This window comes from Dermacentor andersoni, chromosome 1, assembly GCF_023375885.2.
Source record: "Dermacentor andersoni chromosome 1, qqDerAnde1_hic_scaffold, whole genome shotgun sequence".
NCBI lineage: Eukaryota > Metazoa > Arthropoda > Arachnida > Ixodida > Ixodidae > Dermacentor > Dermacentor andersoni.
Window position 1 is genome coordinate 46,591,534 of NC_092814.1, and position 21,438 is coordinate 46,612,971.

Genomic DNA, 21,438 nt, shown 5'->3' on the forward strand with positions numbered 1-21,438 from the left:
GGTAGAGCCACTGACTGCAACCTGTGCATTGTCTGTGCAGATCTTCTGTTCCCGGTGCAGTGCCCATTCAATAACACTGCCCCGCTATGGCCACTACAAGCCAGTGCGTGTCTGCAATTCATGCTTCATCTGCCGTGTGACATCTGTGGTGGAAGAACTGGTTCATGGTTGTTGACCAACGTTTTTTTCTGTGACGAAGATGGCAAGGCTTTTGCAGCAAAAGGGCCAGTAGATGCCTGTGATGAGAACCTGCCAAGTACTGCTGTACATCTGCCATTGGCCATGATTGAGTTGTGTGTCAAACATTTGTTCATACTGCAGTCGTGGACATTTTCTAGTCTTATAGCTGTGTACTAACGCTAGTGCCCATAAAATTGACATCCTGTGCATTTGAACAGCAGTGTGTGTTTGTGTGTGATAGTCCAACCGCCCCCCCCCCCCCCCCTTTCTTTTTTTCCCAGCCGAAATGAGTGAAGAACTTTATTTGCAGCAAAATTTGTGCCAAAGTTTTACATTGCATTCCGTTTTTAAGTGACCGAAACAAGTTTGTTGTTTACAGTCAAGTATATCACAAAAGTTCTTTACTTTTAAAAACTCGAACTTAATTCAGGCCTGATCAAGTTGCAATTTGAACTGAACACATTTTGTAGATGGAATCTAGTTACATAAAACTTGTTATGCAATCCAGTGGCCTTCGTGTCTTCTGATGCAAGTTGCTGTCACAGAAACACCAGATGTCACACACCTTTTGGCTCTCCAACCATGTGCCTGAAAAATACAAGGCCAAATGTATTTCCACTGCTGTACACCAACACACTAGTTTTCAAATCCACTGCTGTCATTCTAAAGGCAAGTGTTACATGTGGACCGACCTCAATTTGGGCCAGTACAAACTGGCCTCTACTCTAGCCGGTGGCGCACAGTGCCACTTCTCAACCAAAGCAGACACTATACTTCAATAATGCTTTTCAGTGTTTTCCCCAAAAGAACATGTTCACTCCACTGCATTTATGCAGACATTGAAAACATAGTTATACATCTTTCACTGAGGAATTGCTTTGCGGTGTTAATGCTGTCAAGGAATGGCACCGCTATCCATTTTCTTGTTTGCTGATGGAGCGTCGAGAAGCAGCATCCTAGAATATGGGGGGTGAATATCGCCAGTGTAGCCCCAACTGCAATATGCTCAACATGCAGTTGAGCACAAGTTGCACACAAGCTTTCTTGGTGGAACATATTCTATAGCACTTGCTTTGTATTGTTCCAGTGCCTCTTTCTAGAGGTCAAGATCGAACACCTGTACAGGAAAAAAAGTTCCTATATTTGGTTTCTGCTTGCTCCCGAGTTACGGAATGCATGGTGCTTCATCATAAGTGCTCGAACAAAGAATCTCGCAAAGCCAATGTTTCAACAAGCAGCAGTTGCTGTTCTGACGTGGTCAAAGCAGCAATTGCTTTTCATAGCAGTGCGGTAAATAATTGCAGTAGACTCACTTTAAGACAAACTCAAAGGAACCATGAAAATTTGTTAGTCTTATCAGAAGAATAATTGGCAACATGTTCAGGTGCATCCAAATATCTTGCTTCAAAACGGTAAATGAAGTAGAGCTAAGGGGGAAAATGACATAAAAAGCATTTATTTAGCTGAACTTAATAGAAAAAGGAGAAATGGGGCGAAGCGTCATGGAGGAGGAAGGTAGGTGGAGGCGCGCTGGGTTGACCTCCTGAATCAGTTGCTACAGGTTTTGTTTGCAATATGGACGTACCAGTATCGTCTCATGACAACATCATCGCATGCCATACACTGTGCGCGCCAGTGAAAGCGTGCACTGGTGAGCCGACGATGGCGCCTCTCTCTCACATGCACAAGGGAGGAAAGGGGAAGGAAGCGAACAGTCTTCCTTTGCATGCATGGCACGGGGGGACAGGAGGGAGGGGGCTATTGTACATTGGCCGCGCAGGCTTTATCTTGAAAGCGATCTGCTTTGGGGCACAGTCTAGGTGGGCCGATAGCTCGTAGCTTTGCGTGCACTGTGTTCTCAGTGCTCAATTTGCATTAAAGCAATAGACAGCACGAAGGTCACCTTTCTCAATGCTGCTGCTGCCATGATTCCTCGTGCCAGCGTTTTGACGGCGAGCGTCTATGGTTATCGAAAGTGATGTGTTCATGTTTGCCTGTACGCGCTGACATTATGTTTGTTAATGCAGTTAATAAGCGAATGTTTACAAGGAGAATTCTACTCTGGTGGCTACTGCGTATGGCGTGGCCGCGCAAGCGTTGTCTTGAGTACGATCTGCAATGCAGACAGTGTAGGCGTCTAGGTGCACCAAGGGCCAACAGCTTCGTATGTGCTATAGCACCCGTATGTTTACACGTCACCCACATTCACGAAGTGAATGGGCACGGCACATCGAGGCACCCTAGCCTCCAGAGCCCATATTCTGAAACGTTCGACTTCTGTGAAACTATCGCCTTGGCCACGCCTTGATTGGCTGTTTTAGCAAAACCGGAAAATAAACAGCGCCATCTAGTAGTTCCGGCCCAGGCCATTTTAACGTACACGTCCTTTGGCGTCTTTTGGCATTCAGTTGGTGGTGGAGTGTACTAGAGATAAGATAGGTGGTAGTTTATAGTAGTCTTACACGCATTGTTTCGCAGCGATATTTGTTGATTCATTTAAAATAAAACATTTTACACTTATTTATTCAGCTTGTTTTACCTAAAGCGGCCGTAACCAACCGTAGTCAGTGCGCAGAACCCGTACTGCGGCCACTACACTCGAAAACAACACACCCGAGCCGCTCTACACTCGCACGGTGCACTCTCTCATGCGACGTGAAGTGTTCGACAGCGTGTTGGTAGTGCACGCTGACGTCACGGGTAAGCAGTCGCTTGATTTATTGAACGTGACTATCGCGGCGGTGAAACTTTCACAGAAGGCAAACGTTTCGGAATACGGCCCCAGGATCGGTAGCTATGGCGGTCACTTCATCCGAATGTTCATCTTAACCAAAGAGTATATCTGAGGCGGTTTGTCTTAAGCAGATTTTTTTTTTTACATCGAGTCTATGGAAAACCAAACAAACATTCCCATGTTGTTCGTTATATGCAAGAATTCGGCTTAACCGAGTTAAGTCTTAAAGGGCCCCTCACCAGGCCCCATAGCAAGTTTTGGTTATACACTGAAAGTTGTTACATGTCCTCTAGGGAGCATTCTGCCGCAAAAATTTTTCATATCGGCTCATTAATAGCCGAGATAAAAATATTTCAGTGCCACGAACATATGATTTCAGGAGGCGAGCTCCACTGCATAGCGAGACACTCTCTCCACTCGCCCAGTCTTGCCTCCGCAAGCAAAATTCCTTCTCTGCATTCTCCCATACCGGACCTCAAAAATCGCGTGGCGCATACATCGCGAGCATTTAGTATTTTTTAGCATATAGTCATTTCTTTTTCTCCTCTTTATTTTTTTTTCCCCCTCGGCACTGCGCATTTTTGCTGACGGCGTTGCGCATGAGCTGTTGCGATTGTCTGGTTTCGCGCAGCGCACAATTTTGCGCGCTGTGCACAAGGACACATGACTAGCGGTATAATTCAGTGCTACACGAATACTGAGGCAGAACAAGCGGATCGCAGAGCATGATCGCGCCCTGGAACAGGGTAGAAAATGGCATAGTTTCGGTATCTGCACACGTGACTGCACGACCATGGGAACAAGCAGACGAAGCGGAAGTACATCTCTCTTGCTTTGGTGCGAAGTAAAACAAAAAACATGCAGACATTCCATTTGTGTGTTTTGTTATTTCTCTAGACTTCAATTCGTCAATTCAAGCAACAGATCACACAAATAACAGATGTTGCCTTGAATAATTCTCAGTGATGTGTCGCCACGAGCAACATCACGCTGTGGACCCGAGTACGTAGGTGCGGAGACACCAGGGGAGGTATTCTGCGAGAGTCCATCTAGCAGACTGTCCATTTCGGCCATTCCTGATTGGCTAGGGCCGCTCGTCTCCTCCTCGCTCGTACAGCTGCATCCAATCAGCAGCGGCCAAAATGGACAGTCCACTAGGTGGACTCTTACAGAATACCCCCCCAGTACGTCACCGTCCGGCTTGGAGCGCGGTCGCCGCGAGGGAAAGGGAAAACAGCGTTTGGATTGAAATTTCAGACCGTTCCGCGACACGTAGCAATGTAATTTTTTGCAAACACGACCGTTAGCGCACATTGTATGCTCTGCGCTTGTCAGCTCAAAATGGCCAGACCTGGTGAGAGGCCCTTGAACGAGAGTTCACTGTATGAACTCCGCAGGCATAGGGGTATCTTTAGGGGTATCTAAAGGCCCTCATGGCTGAGGGTATTTACATAGGGGGGAGGGGGGTACAGGCAACTGATAAAAAAATTTAAGCACACATGTGACATTAGAATATAAGTACCAAATACTGTTATTTTCAACAAGTACAAAAAAGAAGCAATAACATGAACAGGGCAGTAGTCGGCAATTATACCAATTATACATCTTCCAAACAACAGCACAAAATAAAACATCTACATTATTAGAAATACAAAGTAAAAAGAAACAGTTCAAACATGAAATAATAATATACACATCATGTTAAGCAGTGGATAAAGCAGACAACAAATTGCAAAACTTATCGGGATCGGTGACAGTAGCAACACGTGGAGGCAGAGCATTCTAGTCGCTTATGGTGCGTGGTATGAAAGAATGTGCGTAGTTAAATGTACAACATGACAAGCGCTGAACTTTAAACGGATGGTCGCATAGGTCAAAGATAGAAGAAGGCAAACGAAAAAGGTCATTATGAAGTGTTGAGTGATGATACAGCTTATGACAACCTAAACAACAAAGCTCCACGACTGCCAAGCACATGGACACTAGATGCCAAAAACTAGATAAATACACAAAACTACTCAAGAGAAATTCTAAGCACAAGAACTTATTCTGCACACAGTTACAAAATAACTTGTGGATAGAAAAGACATACAGTAATACGACATCATAAGCACACAAAGATGTACTTTCTAACCATAGATGTAATCACTTTTTCTGAATACCACTTCACGATTTTTAAAGGGAATGTCTATTGCTCGGAACGAGTCTTTGGATTGTGGTGGGAATGAGAAGATTGTGTGTCATATTGAGGAAAACAAGCATACTTGTAACCCATAAACAAAGAATTATATATTTAATTTGGCTCTGAAAGTTGTGAAAGAATGACATGGGGCGCAGCTCAACGGTGAAACAGTGAAACAAATTTGTGTACTATCACATAACCAAAAAGCCGCGCAGTGAGTTATTTTGCTTGTATACCATATTGTATTGCCTGAAATTGTATTTCATGCACTTCAGCTAACTTATCTTTGCGTGAGAGAGTAACTTCTTGTTTCCAGCTAGTACGGATTGAAAAGTGGCACTGCCTTGTGCAAACAGTCGCTGTGAACAAAGTTGTGCACTAGTGCACAATCTAGTAATCAGTGTTATCGGCATTTGTACATAGTTTTTAAGAAGACTACGCAGATAAAAAAAAATTATGTTTTAAAATTTTCTACTTGCTTTCGAGAGAAACAACTGCATGTCTAGACACTCTGAATAATAGGCTTTCTATTGCACTACAAAATAGAAGGCTCTTGAAAAACAATAAGCAGTCCCATTAAGGTCTCCATAGAAGAATTGTTCACTCCACATATCTCGGACAGCCTTATTATACCCAACAACACGTACCAAGCAGAGTCACTTTCAAAACCCCATTTCTTCTAACAATAGATTCCATTAAGGCAACAAATGCACACTGACGAGGCCATTTTTGTAACTTGTCTCGGCCATTTACACAAACTATTCTGAATTTGATTAGACCTAATTAATGCCTACAACGTTTCAGCACTAGCATGGAAAACCCTTTCACACTAACATCTTTATGAGACAGTTAGAACCTTAAATCTTTCTCTGCTACATAGATGACATCCTTATAGGGAATGCAGTATCGGTGCAGTAAACATATTCATTGGCCATTTTAACCGCTCTCACCCTAATAAGTTAACCATGCACCTACCTGCTTCTCAGATTAACATCCTTTACACAAAAGACTGTTACAGACACAGCAAGAGAAAAGCCTAAAATGCACTCAACACTAGCCTTCATAACAAAGTACTTTTGCAACAATATTCTACGAAAATGCTATCCAATTTTGTCAATGATCACCTTCACATGGGAACCTTTCCACTTTTCATTATAGCTCGGGAGTTTATGGCTCTGAGCAACTAGAGACCAGGGAAAAATCAAAATACTATCTGGAAAATGCAGATAGCAGAAGATTGATCTCGCCATTGCAGCGCAGCAGAGAACACCCAGCAGAAACAGGAAGCTCACAAGGGTTCCGAGGGTACCACCTATGTAGCAGGAGAATTTTGAAGTTTTATTTTGCATCAGAATGGCTGACAACCCCACTTAAGAAAACTGTAGCTGCAAGGATATGATTGCACATCTCCTTTGTGAATGTCATCACTTCAGTGCACCTAGAAAAGATGTCTTAACCACATCAGTCAGACAGACAATCGGCCTTTGTCAGAAGCAAGAATGGAAGCTGGGGACTGGATGAGCCGATTGGCTCATTAGAGGCAATAGTATTGCCGAAAGTGATGGTCAAAGAATACGTCCCCTAGTCGAGACTGTCCTCAGCAAAGGTGTTGAAAGTGTCGTTGGGTTTCTTGAGGACAAGCGACAGAATTTGAGAAGTGTTGCATGCTACATGGCACTCATGTACAGTTTTTTCTCTCGTCTGCTTCTTGAGGACAAGTGACAGACTTTGAGAAGTGTTACATGCTACATTGCACTCATGTACAGTCTTTCTTTTTTCCTCTTGTCTAAGCACTGGCTAGCCTGTCCCTCTCTTCCTCTCCTCCTCCCCGACGTTTTGCACTTCTTCTGGAAAGTTTAATCTACATTGTGGCCAAATTTCATGCAAATGTATCATCTGCAATAGCAATCGGCACGTTAAGGAATTTTAACTTTGTTTCTCTCTTTTTTAAGTCTCTTACTGTTTTTACAGCTAGTGAACAAAAATTGAATTTAATGCAACTCAATCTCAGCCAAATTTTGCATGGACATGTTGAATGAAAGTTTCTAGGCTTTATTGCAATTTGCAGCAATTTTGGTGATGCACTTTTTAGGAAACCAATGTTGTCGATAACTCTAGTTGAGATTATTGTTTTTTTTTTCTTTCAACACTAAAACTGAAACAATTGCTTATTTATAGGAAGAAATATAGGCTATTTTATGACACACTTAATCTGATATGAAGCTCAATCCTTGCTCAAGAGGCCATGCTTTTCTCACTTCCAGGAAGCACAGAAATATGACTAGATAGGATATTGAAAAACTAAAGCCATATTCAAAAATAGGAAAATAAACTTTATATTATGGATAAATTCCAGCTAATTAGCTTTATTGTTATAAATGAAAAAGCTTTGATTGCGATAGCTATATGAAGTAAGGTTAGTAGTTTTATCAGTCGCATAAGTGGCTGTAAACATTTGCTTACTAAATTAACAAGCATGGTGTCGCAAGCATCAGCAAACATGAATACATCTCACTCGATGACCGTAGACACTTGCTGTCAGAACATTGAAATGAAAAAGAGTGCCAGTGGCAGCAAGCAAATTCACCTTAGTGCTGCCTCTCACTTCAACACGAACTAGATGTACGAGAACACAGCACACAGAAAAGCATCAGGCTTCTTGGGTTGGCTAGTCGTTGCACCTACCACAGCGCAGCTGCACTCAACAATGTCGTGCACAGCTGCAGCCAGAGTAGAAGAGGAGGTTCATACTAACCTGCCCCGCTCTCTCCCTAGCGTGCACAAGAAGACACCACATCAAGCCACCATATTTCTTGGCTCACTCTCACACGCTTTCCTTCGCAGCTACATCTTATCAAAATTGGACTTTATATGGAACCTCACGGCGTCAACAACAGCGGAAATTTGCCTGGAGTGTCCATATAGTTGCTATCACAATAAAATGGATCTCTGAGGCACCTCTCCCTTTAAGCTAAAGCACATCAGTAACTATACATCATCAAAGATTGCACTCCATAGACTTCATTTAACCAAGTGATGTACTGAACACATTGCTCATTATTGGCCAGATAGCTGCACCTTATTCTAGTGTCATGGACATAACAGAAATTGGTGGTCAGCTGTGAAGCCTGTGGGACAGAAGCATTTAGCCGACACACTGACTGAAGAAAGTAATCTGGGAAAGCTCTCACAGAATGTGCATATAACTTTGAGGCGTTTCAAAGTTAAAATGTATGCCCTAGACTGAATAATTAAAGTTAACACTACTAGTGAGTAGATTAGATGACTGATTGTTCCACTGTGCAGCTGTGTTTATGGAAGGACAGGCAACTTGTACGACAAAGGGAGAATTGTGCAATCTGGTAAGAGCACTTGTCCAAATGAAAATTTGAAATGAAATAACAGGTGAGTCATGCATATTTTAATGTGGTGTATCCACCACAGTTGCTCTGCTACTGAGCAAGAGAGTGCAGGATTGAACCCATAGCAACTGCGTTCAGCCAGGGGTACAGTGCAAAACTCCTGTGTACAGGTAGTATTTCTGATGACAGAGAATCAAAACTGGAGCCCTTCACTACGGCATCCCTCATACATAACCAAAAAATGTGCCTTTGGAACATTAAACCCCAACAATTATTATTAATGTGGGGATTGAACCCTTTAACACCGATTGTCGCGAATTGGTGACATACCAAATAAGTGCAGCTTATGCCCTGGTAATATCTTTTCTAGCTCAAGCACCAGTTGTCACGCATCAAAAGAATGTGGAGTCCTTTTAATGTAGAAACGGGCTTCACGAACACCTTCCGCCAGATGATATAAGCGACGACAACAGCCCAAGGGGGATTCCATGAGAGATCAAACATGCATGTCCGCTAGATATTTTTGTTTTGTCTGTATGTTTTATATGTCGTAGGAATATTCAAACTGCACGGAACCGAAAATTTTATTCCCAGAAAGCGTTCCCAGCAAGCGAAACAAAAATATTTGAAGGTGGCGGCACGAGAGTCCTCCTATTGCTTACCACAGTATTTTCCAATTTCACAGCCGCATTAAATGCAAACTAAAAACGTTGTGTCGAAAACCTTTTTGGCTGGTTTTAATACACTTCACAGTAAATTAGTTTCATGCTGTCCACAAACTAAAAAAGATGTCAAAAAATTACAAAAATGGCCGAAATCAACAAAATTTTGTAACTTTGACGAGTCTCAGCGCGACTTCTACTTCAAACAAAAACTTGAAAAAAATGTCAAACATAGAACGTTCTTTTTGCAACATAATGCAAAATATTATCTTCCTACATAAAACACAAGATTAGAGAAAAATATAGTTAAACAAGTCTTTTAAAAAAAAACTCATGTTAGAAAAAAAATTCCGGCTCTAACTTCTGGAAAAATTTTGGATTTAAGTCCACTTATGTCGGGCAAAACGTGGGTGCACTAATATGTTTCGTCATTTGGTTTATTCACAAAATATAACGGGCCAAAGTGGCCCATGTTGAGCTTACTGGCTTTAGGGCCACAATGACTTGTTCCGGTTTGTTAACATTTGCTCCTTTAAAAAAAGAAAAGGCAACGGTTGCCGCAAATGAAGAAAGGTTTACCTGGGTTTCTTATTGTGGCAAGAACAGAGAACATGTTATACAGAGAACATGTTTTCTGCTTTGTTTTCTGGGACACAAAAGAGAACAAACTCGACACTACTCATGGTGCTTGAACAAACTTATTGCGCGTCCTCTGCAGTTAGCATTAAAAAGGGTTTAATCACCATCAGCTGGCTAGGGGTAGTTCTCGCAACAGACAGCGCATCTCCACTTGACTGACTGCAGGCGCATAACCACACATGCCATGACAGAATTCCTAGCATAAGCGGCACTGACTTCCACTCCACTGACTTGTGCTGACGATGCTCCTCGTTGGCTGCAGCAGGCACATAAAGCAGGGCCACACTCTTGATGTTGCAGCTAAGCTAGGAGACCATCTCATGTGCCAACTCAATGGAGACGGCGCTTCCAGACCTCAGGTTGTGCAGGGAAGCTTGGTGCTTAAGGAGTCCACCCACACCATCACAGGCGTTCTTCCCATGCCTGGTAGCGGAAAATATCCACCTTGAGGATGTATAACTTAAGTGGCACAACTCATACAGCTGGTACTTATTTTTTAAATAGCTCGCTGCATCATCGCTGACATATGTTACGTGACAGGAGATGGGCGCTTTTTCATCTAACACTTCATGCACTCTACCTAGTTCATAGCAGGCATGTGCTGTATCGTGATGCATGTCGTCGCTTATGACAGCAAAGCTATGCGTTGCTTTCCAATTGTCGTGGCGACACAGGTGAAAATGGAGATTTGTTTCCTGTGCCAATGGTACAATTGTGTTTCATATGAGAGAAGGACAGTCCAGTTTACCGCAAAATCAAAATGCAGAACAATGCTTCCATGCTGCTCACACTTCTTTGCCTAATGAATAGCCATGGCTTGAGAGTGGCGTATGTATTTGTGAGGAATCCATTTGGTCATCCATTTGCCAAGCTCTTTCACAAAAAGGGTTGGGGACGACGTCTTTTGTGGTGAAGTCACCGCTTTCCCAAACAGCAAATGTGACCTCGTCCATTTGCTGTTCCTAGACTGGCAAAAGTGAGGCTTTCACTCTATGGGCAGCACTCGCATTCACCTAACATACAATCTGTGGTTTGGGAGCTGTAAAGGCACAATACTTTACGGTTTTCAATGAGATTTCTATGCCAGTTACAACCTCAAACATCCTCAAACATGGAGACACAAAGGTTGGCATTAGTGCAATAAACGGAAACGCAAACCTCTTGTGGTGCGAGCAGCACAACAGAACATCTCGCGGACAGAATGTGTCATACACCACTTTGAGCCGTACTCTCTCTGGCTGTTCGTGATGACTGACACAATGTCCTTCTTGTTCGGGCTCTGCCAAGAGCACCAAAGTTCGCCCTTGGTGAAGTAGTCGAGCGCAGCTTATACATCCGATGGGCTTAACTTTGACCTCATGTAGGGATCAAAATCTGACCACATTCCATGCTTCTCACGCCGATTTCAGGTCTTTTTGAGCATGTACATTGTGACAAGTGGGATTGCCTCTTGAACACATTTGTTTTCAACTTCTGGTGGCATGATGGTTAAGAGATGGAGGCGCTCTCGATAGGACCTTGAAGCCCTGTACGCTCGCTTCAAGCTATTTAACCAACCAGTGCATGCACAACATTCTGTCACAGACAGTTCAGTTGTACCGACGCTTCTGTATGCAGTGCTTAAAGTTGAATGTATGTTCATCACCACGATGCTTTCAATCTCAGCCCGTTTTCTCTTTCTATAAGATCGTCTGCTGCATTTGTGAATGCAAGATGGTAGCTTCAATGGTCAAACATCAGAAGAAAGGTGGATGTACCTGTTCAAGGTGTCAATCGCTTCTTCTTCCTGAAGGAATGCACGTAAACCAATGTTTACAGACCTCGTCAGTGTCACGAATATCCTCAGCCTCTGGCAGTAGCTTCCGCAGGGAGGCAACATCCAAAACATTTACGCAATGAAAATTTTTTTTCTTGGCAATCTTCTTGAGAACGCGTAAATAATCAGCACGGAATACTTGGACCGAGCTATGAGCCACATGCATTGCGTGTAATGAACAGCTAGCTAGACCAAGTCGAAACATTTATACTGAACAGCACTGCACCCTTTCTGTCACTTTTTCTGTACTGCTGTCGTGACTGAGCCTCCAGAATATCTCACAGTTTCATGTTCTATTAACAAGGCCTTATAAAGCTACATGTTGGCCACGCTTGTTAACAAAGGATAATGTTTGTCTGGCGCCACCAGTGACCTCTGCTGTTCGCGGCGTGGGAAAGTGCGTCAGCACGGCGCTGACAAAACATCATAAATTAGGCAACTTCGGCAGCCTTTGGCTCAGTCATGCCGCACTGCACTTTTTCGAACAGCTGAAACGCAGAGGTGAAAGTCGAGGTAAGACAGGAAGACACCAGGAAGACATCTGTGAGTGACATGGAAAACGTGATAACGGGAAACGAAATAAACAGCTCGAGAAACCACTCAGATAAGTTTTTAGAAAGGCACAGTGCGAGTCTCACGCGGTGGTGCCAAAGAAAGTTCCAGTATTCAGTGCATGTGGGGATGGGGAGCAGGCAGTGAAGTAGCAGCTCTATAATGGTGCACCTTCTAATTATGGGAGCGCTCCGTGACTTACAGTTTAGCCTGCCTTGGTGCCACTTACAGGTGAATTACTGTGTGCACCAGGCGGGTTTTGGCAAAGTCAGCCACAACATTCACTCGCGGTGTCTCGCATGCTGTTGACAAGCGAACAATGGAGTTATTAGTGTGATGCCCACAGAGGTTGTAGGCTGCAAACTCAGTACGCATTAGCACTTTAGGGGGCGGCAGCCCCCTACCCCCGCGCATGCTACACACAAATAAAATCTGATAATACATTTTTGTTGAAAACAACCTGCCAGAGCAAAGTTCTGAAGCAGCAAAGAAATTGGGACTAGATTTGTGTACAATGCAAACTGACAGACAACCAGCAAAGGTACTGAAGCCAGTACCCTCAACATGGGTCACTTTGGCCTGTTATATTTTGTGAATAAAGCAAATGAGTAAACATATTATCGCACCCATGTTTTGCCTGACATAAGCGAACTTCCATCCAAAATTTTTTCAAAAATTAGAACCAGAGTTTTTAAAATTTTGTTTCTTGAAAATGAGCTTTCTTTTTAACTTATTTAACTATCTTTTTTTTCTCTTGTGTTTCATGTAGGAAGATAATATTTTGCATAAATGTTGCAAAGAGAATGTGCTATGTTTTACACTTTTTTCAAGTTTCTGTGTGAAATAGAAAACGCACCAAGACATATCAAAGTTGCAAAACTTTTCTTACTTTGGGGCCATGTTTAGAATTTTTTTACATTTTAATTTGCGGATAGCATAAAAAGACGCATGTAACTAATTTACGGCAAAGCGTATCAAAATGACCATAAAAGTTTTTCAACACAATGTTTTTAGTTTGCATTTAATTCAGCCATGAAATTGGAAAATATTGTGGTAAGCAATAGGACGCTCGCGTCGCCACGTTCGAATATTTTTTTAGCTTGCTGGGAAGGCTTTTCGGGAATAATATTTTCAGTTCCGTGTAGTTTGAATATTCTTACATAACATGTAAAAAAAAACAGACAAAACAAAAATATCAAGCGCTCGTGGAATCACCCCCAAGAGGTAGAGAACTCGTGTGAAGTGTGTGCCCGTAGCCAGCAATTTTTTTTTCAGGGGTGGAGGAGGGCCTACGCCTGTTGCCCTTCCCATGGTCTCACCCCTGTCTGTAGCCTGCATTAGCACTGACATCACCGGACACTGGCCAGCCATCAACAGCACATGCCAACCATCGACTAGCTTGCGAGGGACTGGCCAGTTATTATGTGCACAGTACCACGTGCACCACAGTCTGAACAAAAATGTGAACTATTATCGGCGTTTTCACCACTCATAGGTCACAAGAAAAAGTCATGTGAGCCCATTCATAAATATGTGCTCATCGTTAGTGCAAAATAAGCAGTTTCGAGCAAGTTAGGAACTGGCTCAGACTTGTTTCTTATTCTCTCTATATGTGTACAACATTTCATGGCCTTTGTGCCGGATGTCGCGAATATACAACATACCCCAAAGTTCATACAAAGTATTGGCGGCATGCGATTACGAGGGCTAAATGAAGTTAAAATCTACTGCCACAATTTTTTTTCTGCCATGCCTTCAATAATGCCAGCGTTAAAATGTTTTATTACTTTCCAGAAAGAATTATCGCTAGAAGCTGTATCCACACCTTGATAGCCCCATACATCTTTGCAAAATATAGAATTGAGTCTGCTTATAACAAATTGCTTCATGGTGCAAAAACTTCACTATTGTGGAACTTTACTATAATTGTAAATAACTTGGGGGACCAATATTTGAGGCATAAATATAATGCACAAGGTGATTTTTTCCCCCCAGAAACCTCAAAAGCATGTCATTGTGGCCTACTTGAAGCTCTGTAACACCCACCCACCCAATGATCTAACACACTTCACCAGGCTCTCTCTTTGCTCTTTTATGCTTTATCTTGCCCCTTGCTTTATTGAAGTTGAGGCCGCCACTAGCAAACGAATGTAGGCACCTGACAGCCTCTCTATGCGCTCAATGCTGTAAAGTTCGACATGCAAGGTAGTAACTTCAAAAATTATGTTTAGTGTCCCTCTGTGCTTTGAACATACTCTGCTGCCAATTTTCTGACATGAAAGCTAGTAGTGCTTCCTTTTTGCTTCTGGGTGTGTGTCATATGATCACAACACCACTGTGCCATAGCTCATTCCTTTTGTTCTGAACAGACCGACTCCAACAGCCAGGTTGTTGTAAGTAGGGAGCATTCCACAGGCTTTAAAAATTTTTATTTAGTGTTTTCTTCTTCTTTGATGATGAGCTATTCGCACTAAGCAAGAGTTCACTCTAGGGCCATTTATAGGCGGGTTTTAAACGTAATAATGTTTAAATAAGAGCTCAAAACAACGGTGAGCAAGAGAGAGTACAGTTGAAAACAAGCATTTACATTGCAGCATTTGCACATCTATCATTCTACAACAAGCAATACAATTTAGTACACAAAATATACGCACCTAGCTAATCGCTACTATTTTTAGAAAAACATTTACAGAACAAAAATTCTACTAGAAAGCAATTGACAAGTTCATAAATATGACAGTAACTGGACAGAGAATGACATTCACAAAATGCATATGACGATTGACATCAAAGCAAGAAATTAAGGGCATCTTACTGCACATTTCAATTTCACAGCATTTTCATTACTTACAGGAATGAAAAAAAAAAATGTTTTATTGGCAACTGTCACAATTATCAAGAAATTAGCTGGCTGCTTTGTTTGTTCTAAAAATATTCTTTTGCGAGAAACTTGAAATAAAATATCTGAAGTCTACCAATTCTATTTAAATGTCATTGTGCATGTATTTTCAAAAACACCGCACGCTTTGCAGCAGTACCAAAGCAGAAAACGCACATCATGAAGGAAATTCTGTGCTTGCTCAGACCACTGCATTTGCCCATTGACCAGAACGTGTGACTGTGTTTTACACAAATCTCAGCCACACCGCATGGTGCACATTATGCATGTTCCCAGGAGAGCACATCTAAGAAAATGCATACTTATGTTATCGGATTTGCCCTTTAAGGTTAGAAGCAAAATGAATGGCAATGCAGGTCACAGATGTAGTCTACCTTCATCGAAGCAGAGAAAAGCAATGTGCATCAAAAAGAAATAATGAATGTTTGCCATGAACCACACATTTTTTTAGCAGCTACAGTGTATTAATTAATTGTGGCCGCCCACACTAATTTACAGTCAATAAAACATCATGTGAGGAGACCATAATAAATTTGTCCTTACTGGAAAAGTAAACTGCAAGAAAGCACACCTGAAACTGCCAAAACTTTCATGCTGATCCCATTTTCAGAATGGTGAGAATATAACACCAAGAATTTCGCACTCATTGGCTACATATTGTACAATTTAAAGGGACACTAAAGCAAAACAATAAATCAGTTTAGACTAATGAAGCATTGTATGAGAACCCTGCAGGCAGTCATTAAAAAAAATAGTTTGATTATTAGATGAGAAAATGAAGGTCCAAGTATTATTATTTGAATTTCGTGCCGAAAACCCAGCGCCGGTACGTCAGCGTGACGTCAGGAATTCCAAATTATGTTTTCGCATTTGGGCCGCGTTGGCTGCATAAAGGTTCCCGAAACTTGCCATGTTTAATATTTGGTTCCTTTAGAACACAGTGTAGTCAATCTGTACCGCTATATATAATTAGTAGGCCCTAGAAGAAGCTATAAAAATCCAAGACGTCACAGCCCCCAGGTGCGGGAACTTAAGTAGGCGTCGCCACTTGTATTTCGTTCTTGCGCTTCTTCTGGCTTACCAAACGTCTTATCGTTGTATGAGTGGTGTTTTTGGTGTTGTAGAATGGTAATTTACTGATGCAGAAGAAATCATTTTTCACTTTAGTGTCCCTTTAAGGGCGCGTTGCAACATAGAGCATTCTTGTTCACAGCTTGCAAAATAGTTTTGTTTTCATTAGATTAACATATATACAATTTTTTAATATCAGTGTGCCAGTTTGAACCTACCACACCCATTGCATTTTTGGATTATCTACACTAGTGGATGAGCTGTTGCTGAAATTCATGTTAATTCCTGACAGACGCATTTCAAGCAGAATGTAGTTCTCATTCTTAACATGAAGTCAATAAGGAATGCCTACCTCGGCCTCAAGTACAGAGTCCTTATGCATTATCTCCTATTCTGCTCAATTACTGAGATGAAATAAAGACACTAAGTTGGGCTAACACGTAAATCAGTGCTAAGCTTCATGCCTTTCTGTTCAGCCAGTTCTCTGCAATGCACATATGAAAAATTTTAGGACACTGCAGATGAACACATAAGGCTTATTGAACAAGTTTTTCATATGTACAGTGTATGAAACAGATTTTCAGTGTTTTTAGAGGTCTATACAGTGTACAGTCAAAACTGCAACCAGAAAGTAGTATATAATGCTTTCAACTTTTGTAATAGTATATCTTGCATAGTAGGACCCCTTTTTATGTTTATATATAGGCATTAATATCATGGGGCCCAATATACTTCCTTGAGGTACACCATTAATACCAGTGTCCATCAAAGAAAAACTAGAAATACCAGAAGATTTCAGCACTGTGATAAATTTAAGGAAAGAACAGATAATTATCACTGCAGTTGCCATCAATCCTTTGCAAAGGTTAGTGGGAGGCCAAAAAGAACAATATTTCCCACTGAATTCAGAAAATCAATTAATCAGGTCTTTTTGTTTTGAAAGTGACAAACTTGGCAGAGTGGTTAGCATATATGAAACACAATTCAATCTAGTGCCCATTATTGCGTCTCACAGGTCATCAGAAGGAAGTTAAATGACAAGTAATCCACTGGTATCGTAAGTGGCTACGTTAGAACCAGTAATGAAGTGGACTGCCAGGTAATTATATAGCAGTTCATGACAAATATGAAAAAACTGGGAAGTATAAAAATGCCAATCTACAGACACCATCATAAGAAAAATTTTTTCTTGCTGACTATTTAAGAATACAGACTGTTTTCACTGTTTCCACACAATTTGAACAGGCTCTCCATAAGTGTGTCCAGCTGGTAGTTTCCAAGCTGATAATATCCCAGTTGAAGTTAATAGCTTAGATTAAATTTATAAAACTTACTTAAAAGTGAATAGGTTGTTTTCAAAGTCACAACACTTTTTTTCAATACTATTTCACCAGGTCCACCATTTTTGTGACATAATTTTAACATGATTCTTTTTGTTGAAAAATAAACTTCACACTTTTCTTGCAGTGACATTAGCTTAAGAGCAAACATCAGGGCACCAGAATAAAGTAGTTTAAATTTTTTTAAAGACTTTTACTGTGTCAAACAAATGATCAACACTGCACTTCAACCCAAGGGGATATTTTCAGTAAAGTAATATTTACGTCCATAGCGTAATCGAACTTCGTAGGTGACATGGTTTCAGCGCTCGTCCTGTGTCCTCCCTTGTCCGTGTTTTTTGGCGCTGTTTTAAATATTACTGCGTAGGTGAGCGCACTAAAGAAAACTGTGTGGTTGTGTGCCCGTCAAAAAAGCAAAACGTGCGACAAACTTCTGCTAATCTTCATCTTATCGCCAACCAGAGGCAATCAGATATCGCGAGTCTGCCAAAAAAAAAGAAAAGAAAAGGAAACGCATGCACAGCGACATCCTTCCCATGCTCACCCCTGTGAGCACTAAACGAGTGAGAAACAGGTGGCCACCCTTTGAGCGATTAGTAACGAGATAGCCATCAGTTTTGCGAGTGCAAGAAGCCGAAACCGCCCGCGGAACAAACCTCAATCCGCTGCCCGCCCGCATGCACGCCAATGCGCGAGCGGTAGTACATAGATGCGTCGGAGCAAACTAGCTCTAAAACAAACCATACAACGAAAACCGAGAGAGGGAGGCACGAGAAAAAAATTCCCTGTATTCCCACATAGTGGCAGTACATGCCAGGAAAGAAAAAATTCGGAAACTGGCACGCTTTTTAAACGTACAGATAGCACCGTAGATATATGGCATCGACCGTTTTGGACTTGTTTGCGGTGCCGTATATTTACGCCATTGACCCAGAAAGGGTTAAAACTGTACCTCTATAATAAATATTCTCACCTGAACTTATGTAAATGCTTATTTTCCAAGACGGCATGAGACCTTCTTGTTCAAAACATTCAAGCAGAAAGCTAGTGAGATTGGACAAGCTCGTAAGTGTTCGTGGAAATGACTCAGCATGGAGAAGCTCGACTTGTCATAAAAAAGAACAGTTTGGGGACAGTTGGGCATGGCAAACTAGGCTTGCCAGAATGGTTAAGGGGCTAACCCTATCATTCACTGCTGCAATATTTGTGATGTTTTTGCTGTATAAACACAGCACAATTTTTTTATCCATAAATTGGTTTCACTGTTAAATTTCAATGAAGTTTTAGTATTTCACATATGCAAGTATTTATTGAATAATTTGTAAATCCACCAGTGTATTAAATTTTTACTTACCACATTGATGATGCTTGAGCTGCCACTTGGCGTACAACGCGTTTGTGGTCGGCCAAACACTGTGTCAAGCCTTGTACCACCTGCTGTCGATAGGGCAGCAACTTATTCTCCTCAATGGTGGAAAGCCGGAGCAAGCATTCCAAAGCTGACCGGCGGACTTCCTATGAACAGTGTGACACAGAGGCACTGTGTATGGTTCACTGCAACCATCGTAAGTGCTGTGCTAAACACTAGTAACAAGATTCTAAGTGATCTCTGTCCATCTAATGCTGAACACTCTCTCTCCTTGTCAGAATATTATTCATTTCTTTATATTATGCCTGTTCTGAAGGATTTTCAGGACAACATACTGACATTATCCTACTCCTTGGCAGTGCTGGAGAGGGCATAGGCCCGTCCAAGGTTTGCTTGCTAATCTGACATTGTTTCACAAGCCTCTTAAAGAAACATCCTAGACAAGTACAGTTTTGATTAATTTCTGGATGTTCTAAAATGAATCTGCTATGTTGGCATGTGAAGCTCAGCAGAGCAAACGTGCAAGTGCAGTAAGCCAGAAGTGTTCTCACCATGGAAAAAGGGGGCTTTGCAAGCCGTAGAAGCTGTACCAAGACTGAGTTGAGGCAGGAAACCATCAGGCCTACATTTTCAGTAAGGCATGGGAGTACACATTCTCCTATTATTGATTCCTCTGCACTGCTCAAGGCAGTCACCAAGATTGGCAGGATCTGTGCATGTAAAATGCAATTAAAAGTATGCATGAAGTTAAAGCAACTGCTTGTGCAATGCAAGCTACACAGCTATGCTTATACTCATATACACAAACTTGTATAGTTGTGCTTTTTCATTCAGGAGGAGTGTGATGCCTTTCAATGAATATGTTGCCATAAAAATTTTTTACAAGTACCTAAAATAACGGAGATATAAAGATTGCAATATTTACTTCTGCCATTTTTCTTCAACACAGTATTTTGTCTCAGCTGGGGCAGCACTGACAGCACTGCCCCGCTTATTGCTTCTTTCTAATTTCTACTTACCGTATTTCTGCAGTGCACTTATGTTAAGCTTTTAAAGTTGGTTCCTGACAAAGTTGCCCAAGAGTGACAAAGGAGTGATGCCATGGCAGGCGAGAATCGTTAACAACCACTGCTTCCCCATTTGTAAGAAGTTTGGAGGGGTGCGCATGCATGTGTTCGGGAGTAACTTAAGATCATGAACAAGTGCTAAATGGCTTAAATCTATCGGCTGTCGCGCACGTCTATGATGTCATAGATCGGTCATGATAAAGAGAGGCCTCCAAAACCACAAGAGGGAGCAAGCGATTATTCATGCGAAATAGTGGGCTCCCTGCTGCATGCATGCATTAGATCTGCATAATTTTTGGCTCAATCTTCACTATAGGTCAGATTTAATCTTGGAGTAACTTCACACCATAGCTGATTAAAAAGAATATTATGACAAAACAGCTGGACTGTACTGCCCCAAAAGTTTACTGAAACAGCATTTTTGCATTTTGTGCAACAACACAATTCTACCGTAGTGTAGCTATGAATGGTTAGTGAGATTTCAGAATAGGATTTCACTATATCTTATTTTAAACCATCTTACAGCTGGTAAGCCAGGCATGTGAAGCCTTCCTAAGCTGTACGACACTTTGCACAAGCACTTTTTTGCATGGGCTGCTGGACAATCTTCATTGCTGTAGCTCAGTGGCTATGGTGTTCTGCTGCTGAGGTCCCAGCTGCAGCAACCGGAACTCGATGAGAAATGCAAGAGCACTCACATGCTCAGGTTTAGGTGCCCATTAAAGTTGTACAAATTAATCGAGACCCCAGCTCTAGTGTTGCTTTGAGATGTTAAACCCCATGAATCAATCACAAATTGGACACCGGAGAGACATGGTGTAAGTATTCGAAACATCGTGTGTCCAACACTTGGAAAGACTAGTGCAATTTTTGTGGATCTTGTTTTGCTTACCTCATCAATATAAGTATTCACCACGGGCTTAGGAACATAGGCAAGCTGGCAGCAAAGGCCCATAAGGAAGTTCTCCTTCACAGCTGCCAATCACAAAAGGAGGCAAGATCTCACACTTGGCACTTGCTTTCCAGTCGCACCAAATCTCACAGATTCACGGTAAAACATCTGTTTCATACCTTCACCTGTGGCACTGTTGAAACCTTCGATTAAGAAGTCTACAGTTTCCACAAAGAACCGCTGCGGATGCATTAGCATGATTGTGCAGTGCCCTTCTGTTGTCAAGACCTTGAAAAAAAAAATCCAGTTTTACCACATCTTTCTGACAGAAACAAGTGGGCCTCACCAGATATTACTTAAAGGGCAATCATGCTTAATCATCAATAGAAATTTAAACATAGACTTTCATGTGTGAAGTCAACTTGCTGTTGCCAGACTGTTTCCAATTGCCAGTTGACATTCTTAACCAGCATTGATTTGCCACTTTTGCCCTACTGCTTTTCTCAGGCACACATGCATATTGCATGTACACCTAAGAAAGTAATCATTATTAATGCTGAAGATATTTCAATGAGGCTTGTAGCTTGTATAGCTCAATTTTCTGTTTACAAATTTGCTCGTAAATTTGCTATAGCTCAAGTTTGTTAAATGGCATAAATGTATTTAGATACAG

General features: G+C 41.7%; 2 protein-coding genes across 2 annotated transcripts in view; one reads left to right on the forward strand and one right to left on the reverse strand.

Moving 5' to 3' along the window:
• LOC126543951 (lateral signaling target protein 2 homolog) overlaps nucleotides 1–687 on the forward strand; it is a 68,669-nt gene extending 67,982 nt beyond the window's left edge. The window contains exon 14 of the mRNA XM_050191112.3: nucleotides 41–687. Coding sequence (XP_050047069.1) covers nucleotides 41–175 — 135 coding nt within the window. The 3' untranslated portion in view covers nucleotides 176–687. The remainder of the gene's footprint in view (nucleotides 1–40) is intronic.
• The window catches only part of Mms19 (MMS19 nucleotide excision repair protein), a 73,247-nt gene continuing 52,272 nt past the window's right edge, over nucleotides 464–21,438 (reverse strand). The window contains exons 21-25 of the mRNA XM_050191111.3: nucleotides 20,945–21,053; nucleotides 20,766–20,848; nucleotides 19,358–19,516; nucleotides 18,792–18,952; nucleotides 464–768 (exon numbers count right to left, since the gene is read on the reverse strand). Of these exons, the coding sequence (XP_050047068.1) occupies nucleotides 738–768; nucleotides 18,792–18,952; nucleotides 19,358–19,516; nucleotides 20,766–20,848; nucleotides 20,945–21,053 (543 nt within the window). The 3' untranslated portion in view covers nucleotides 464–737. The remainder of the gene's footprint in view (nucleotides 769–18,791; nucleotides 18,953–19,357; nucleotides 19,517–20,765; nucleotides 20,849–20,944; nucleotides 21,054–21,438) is intronic.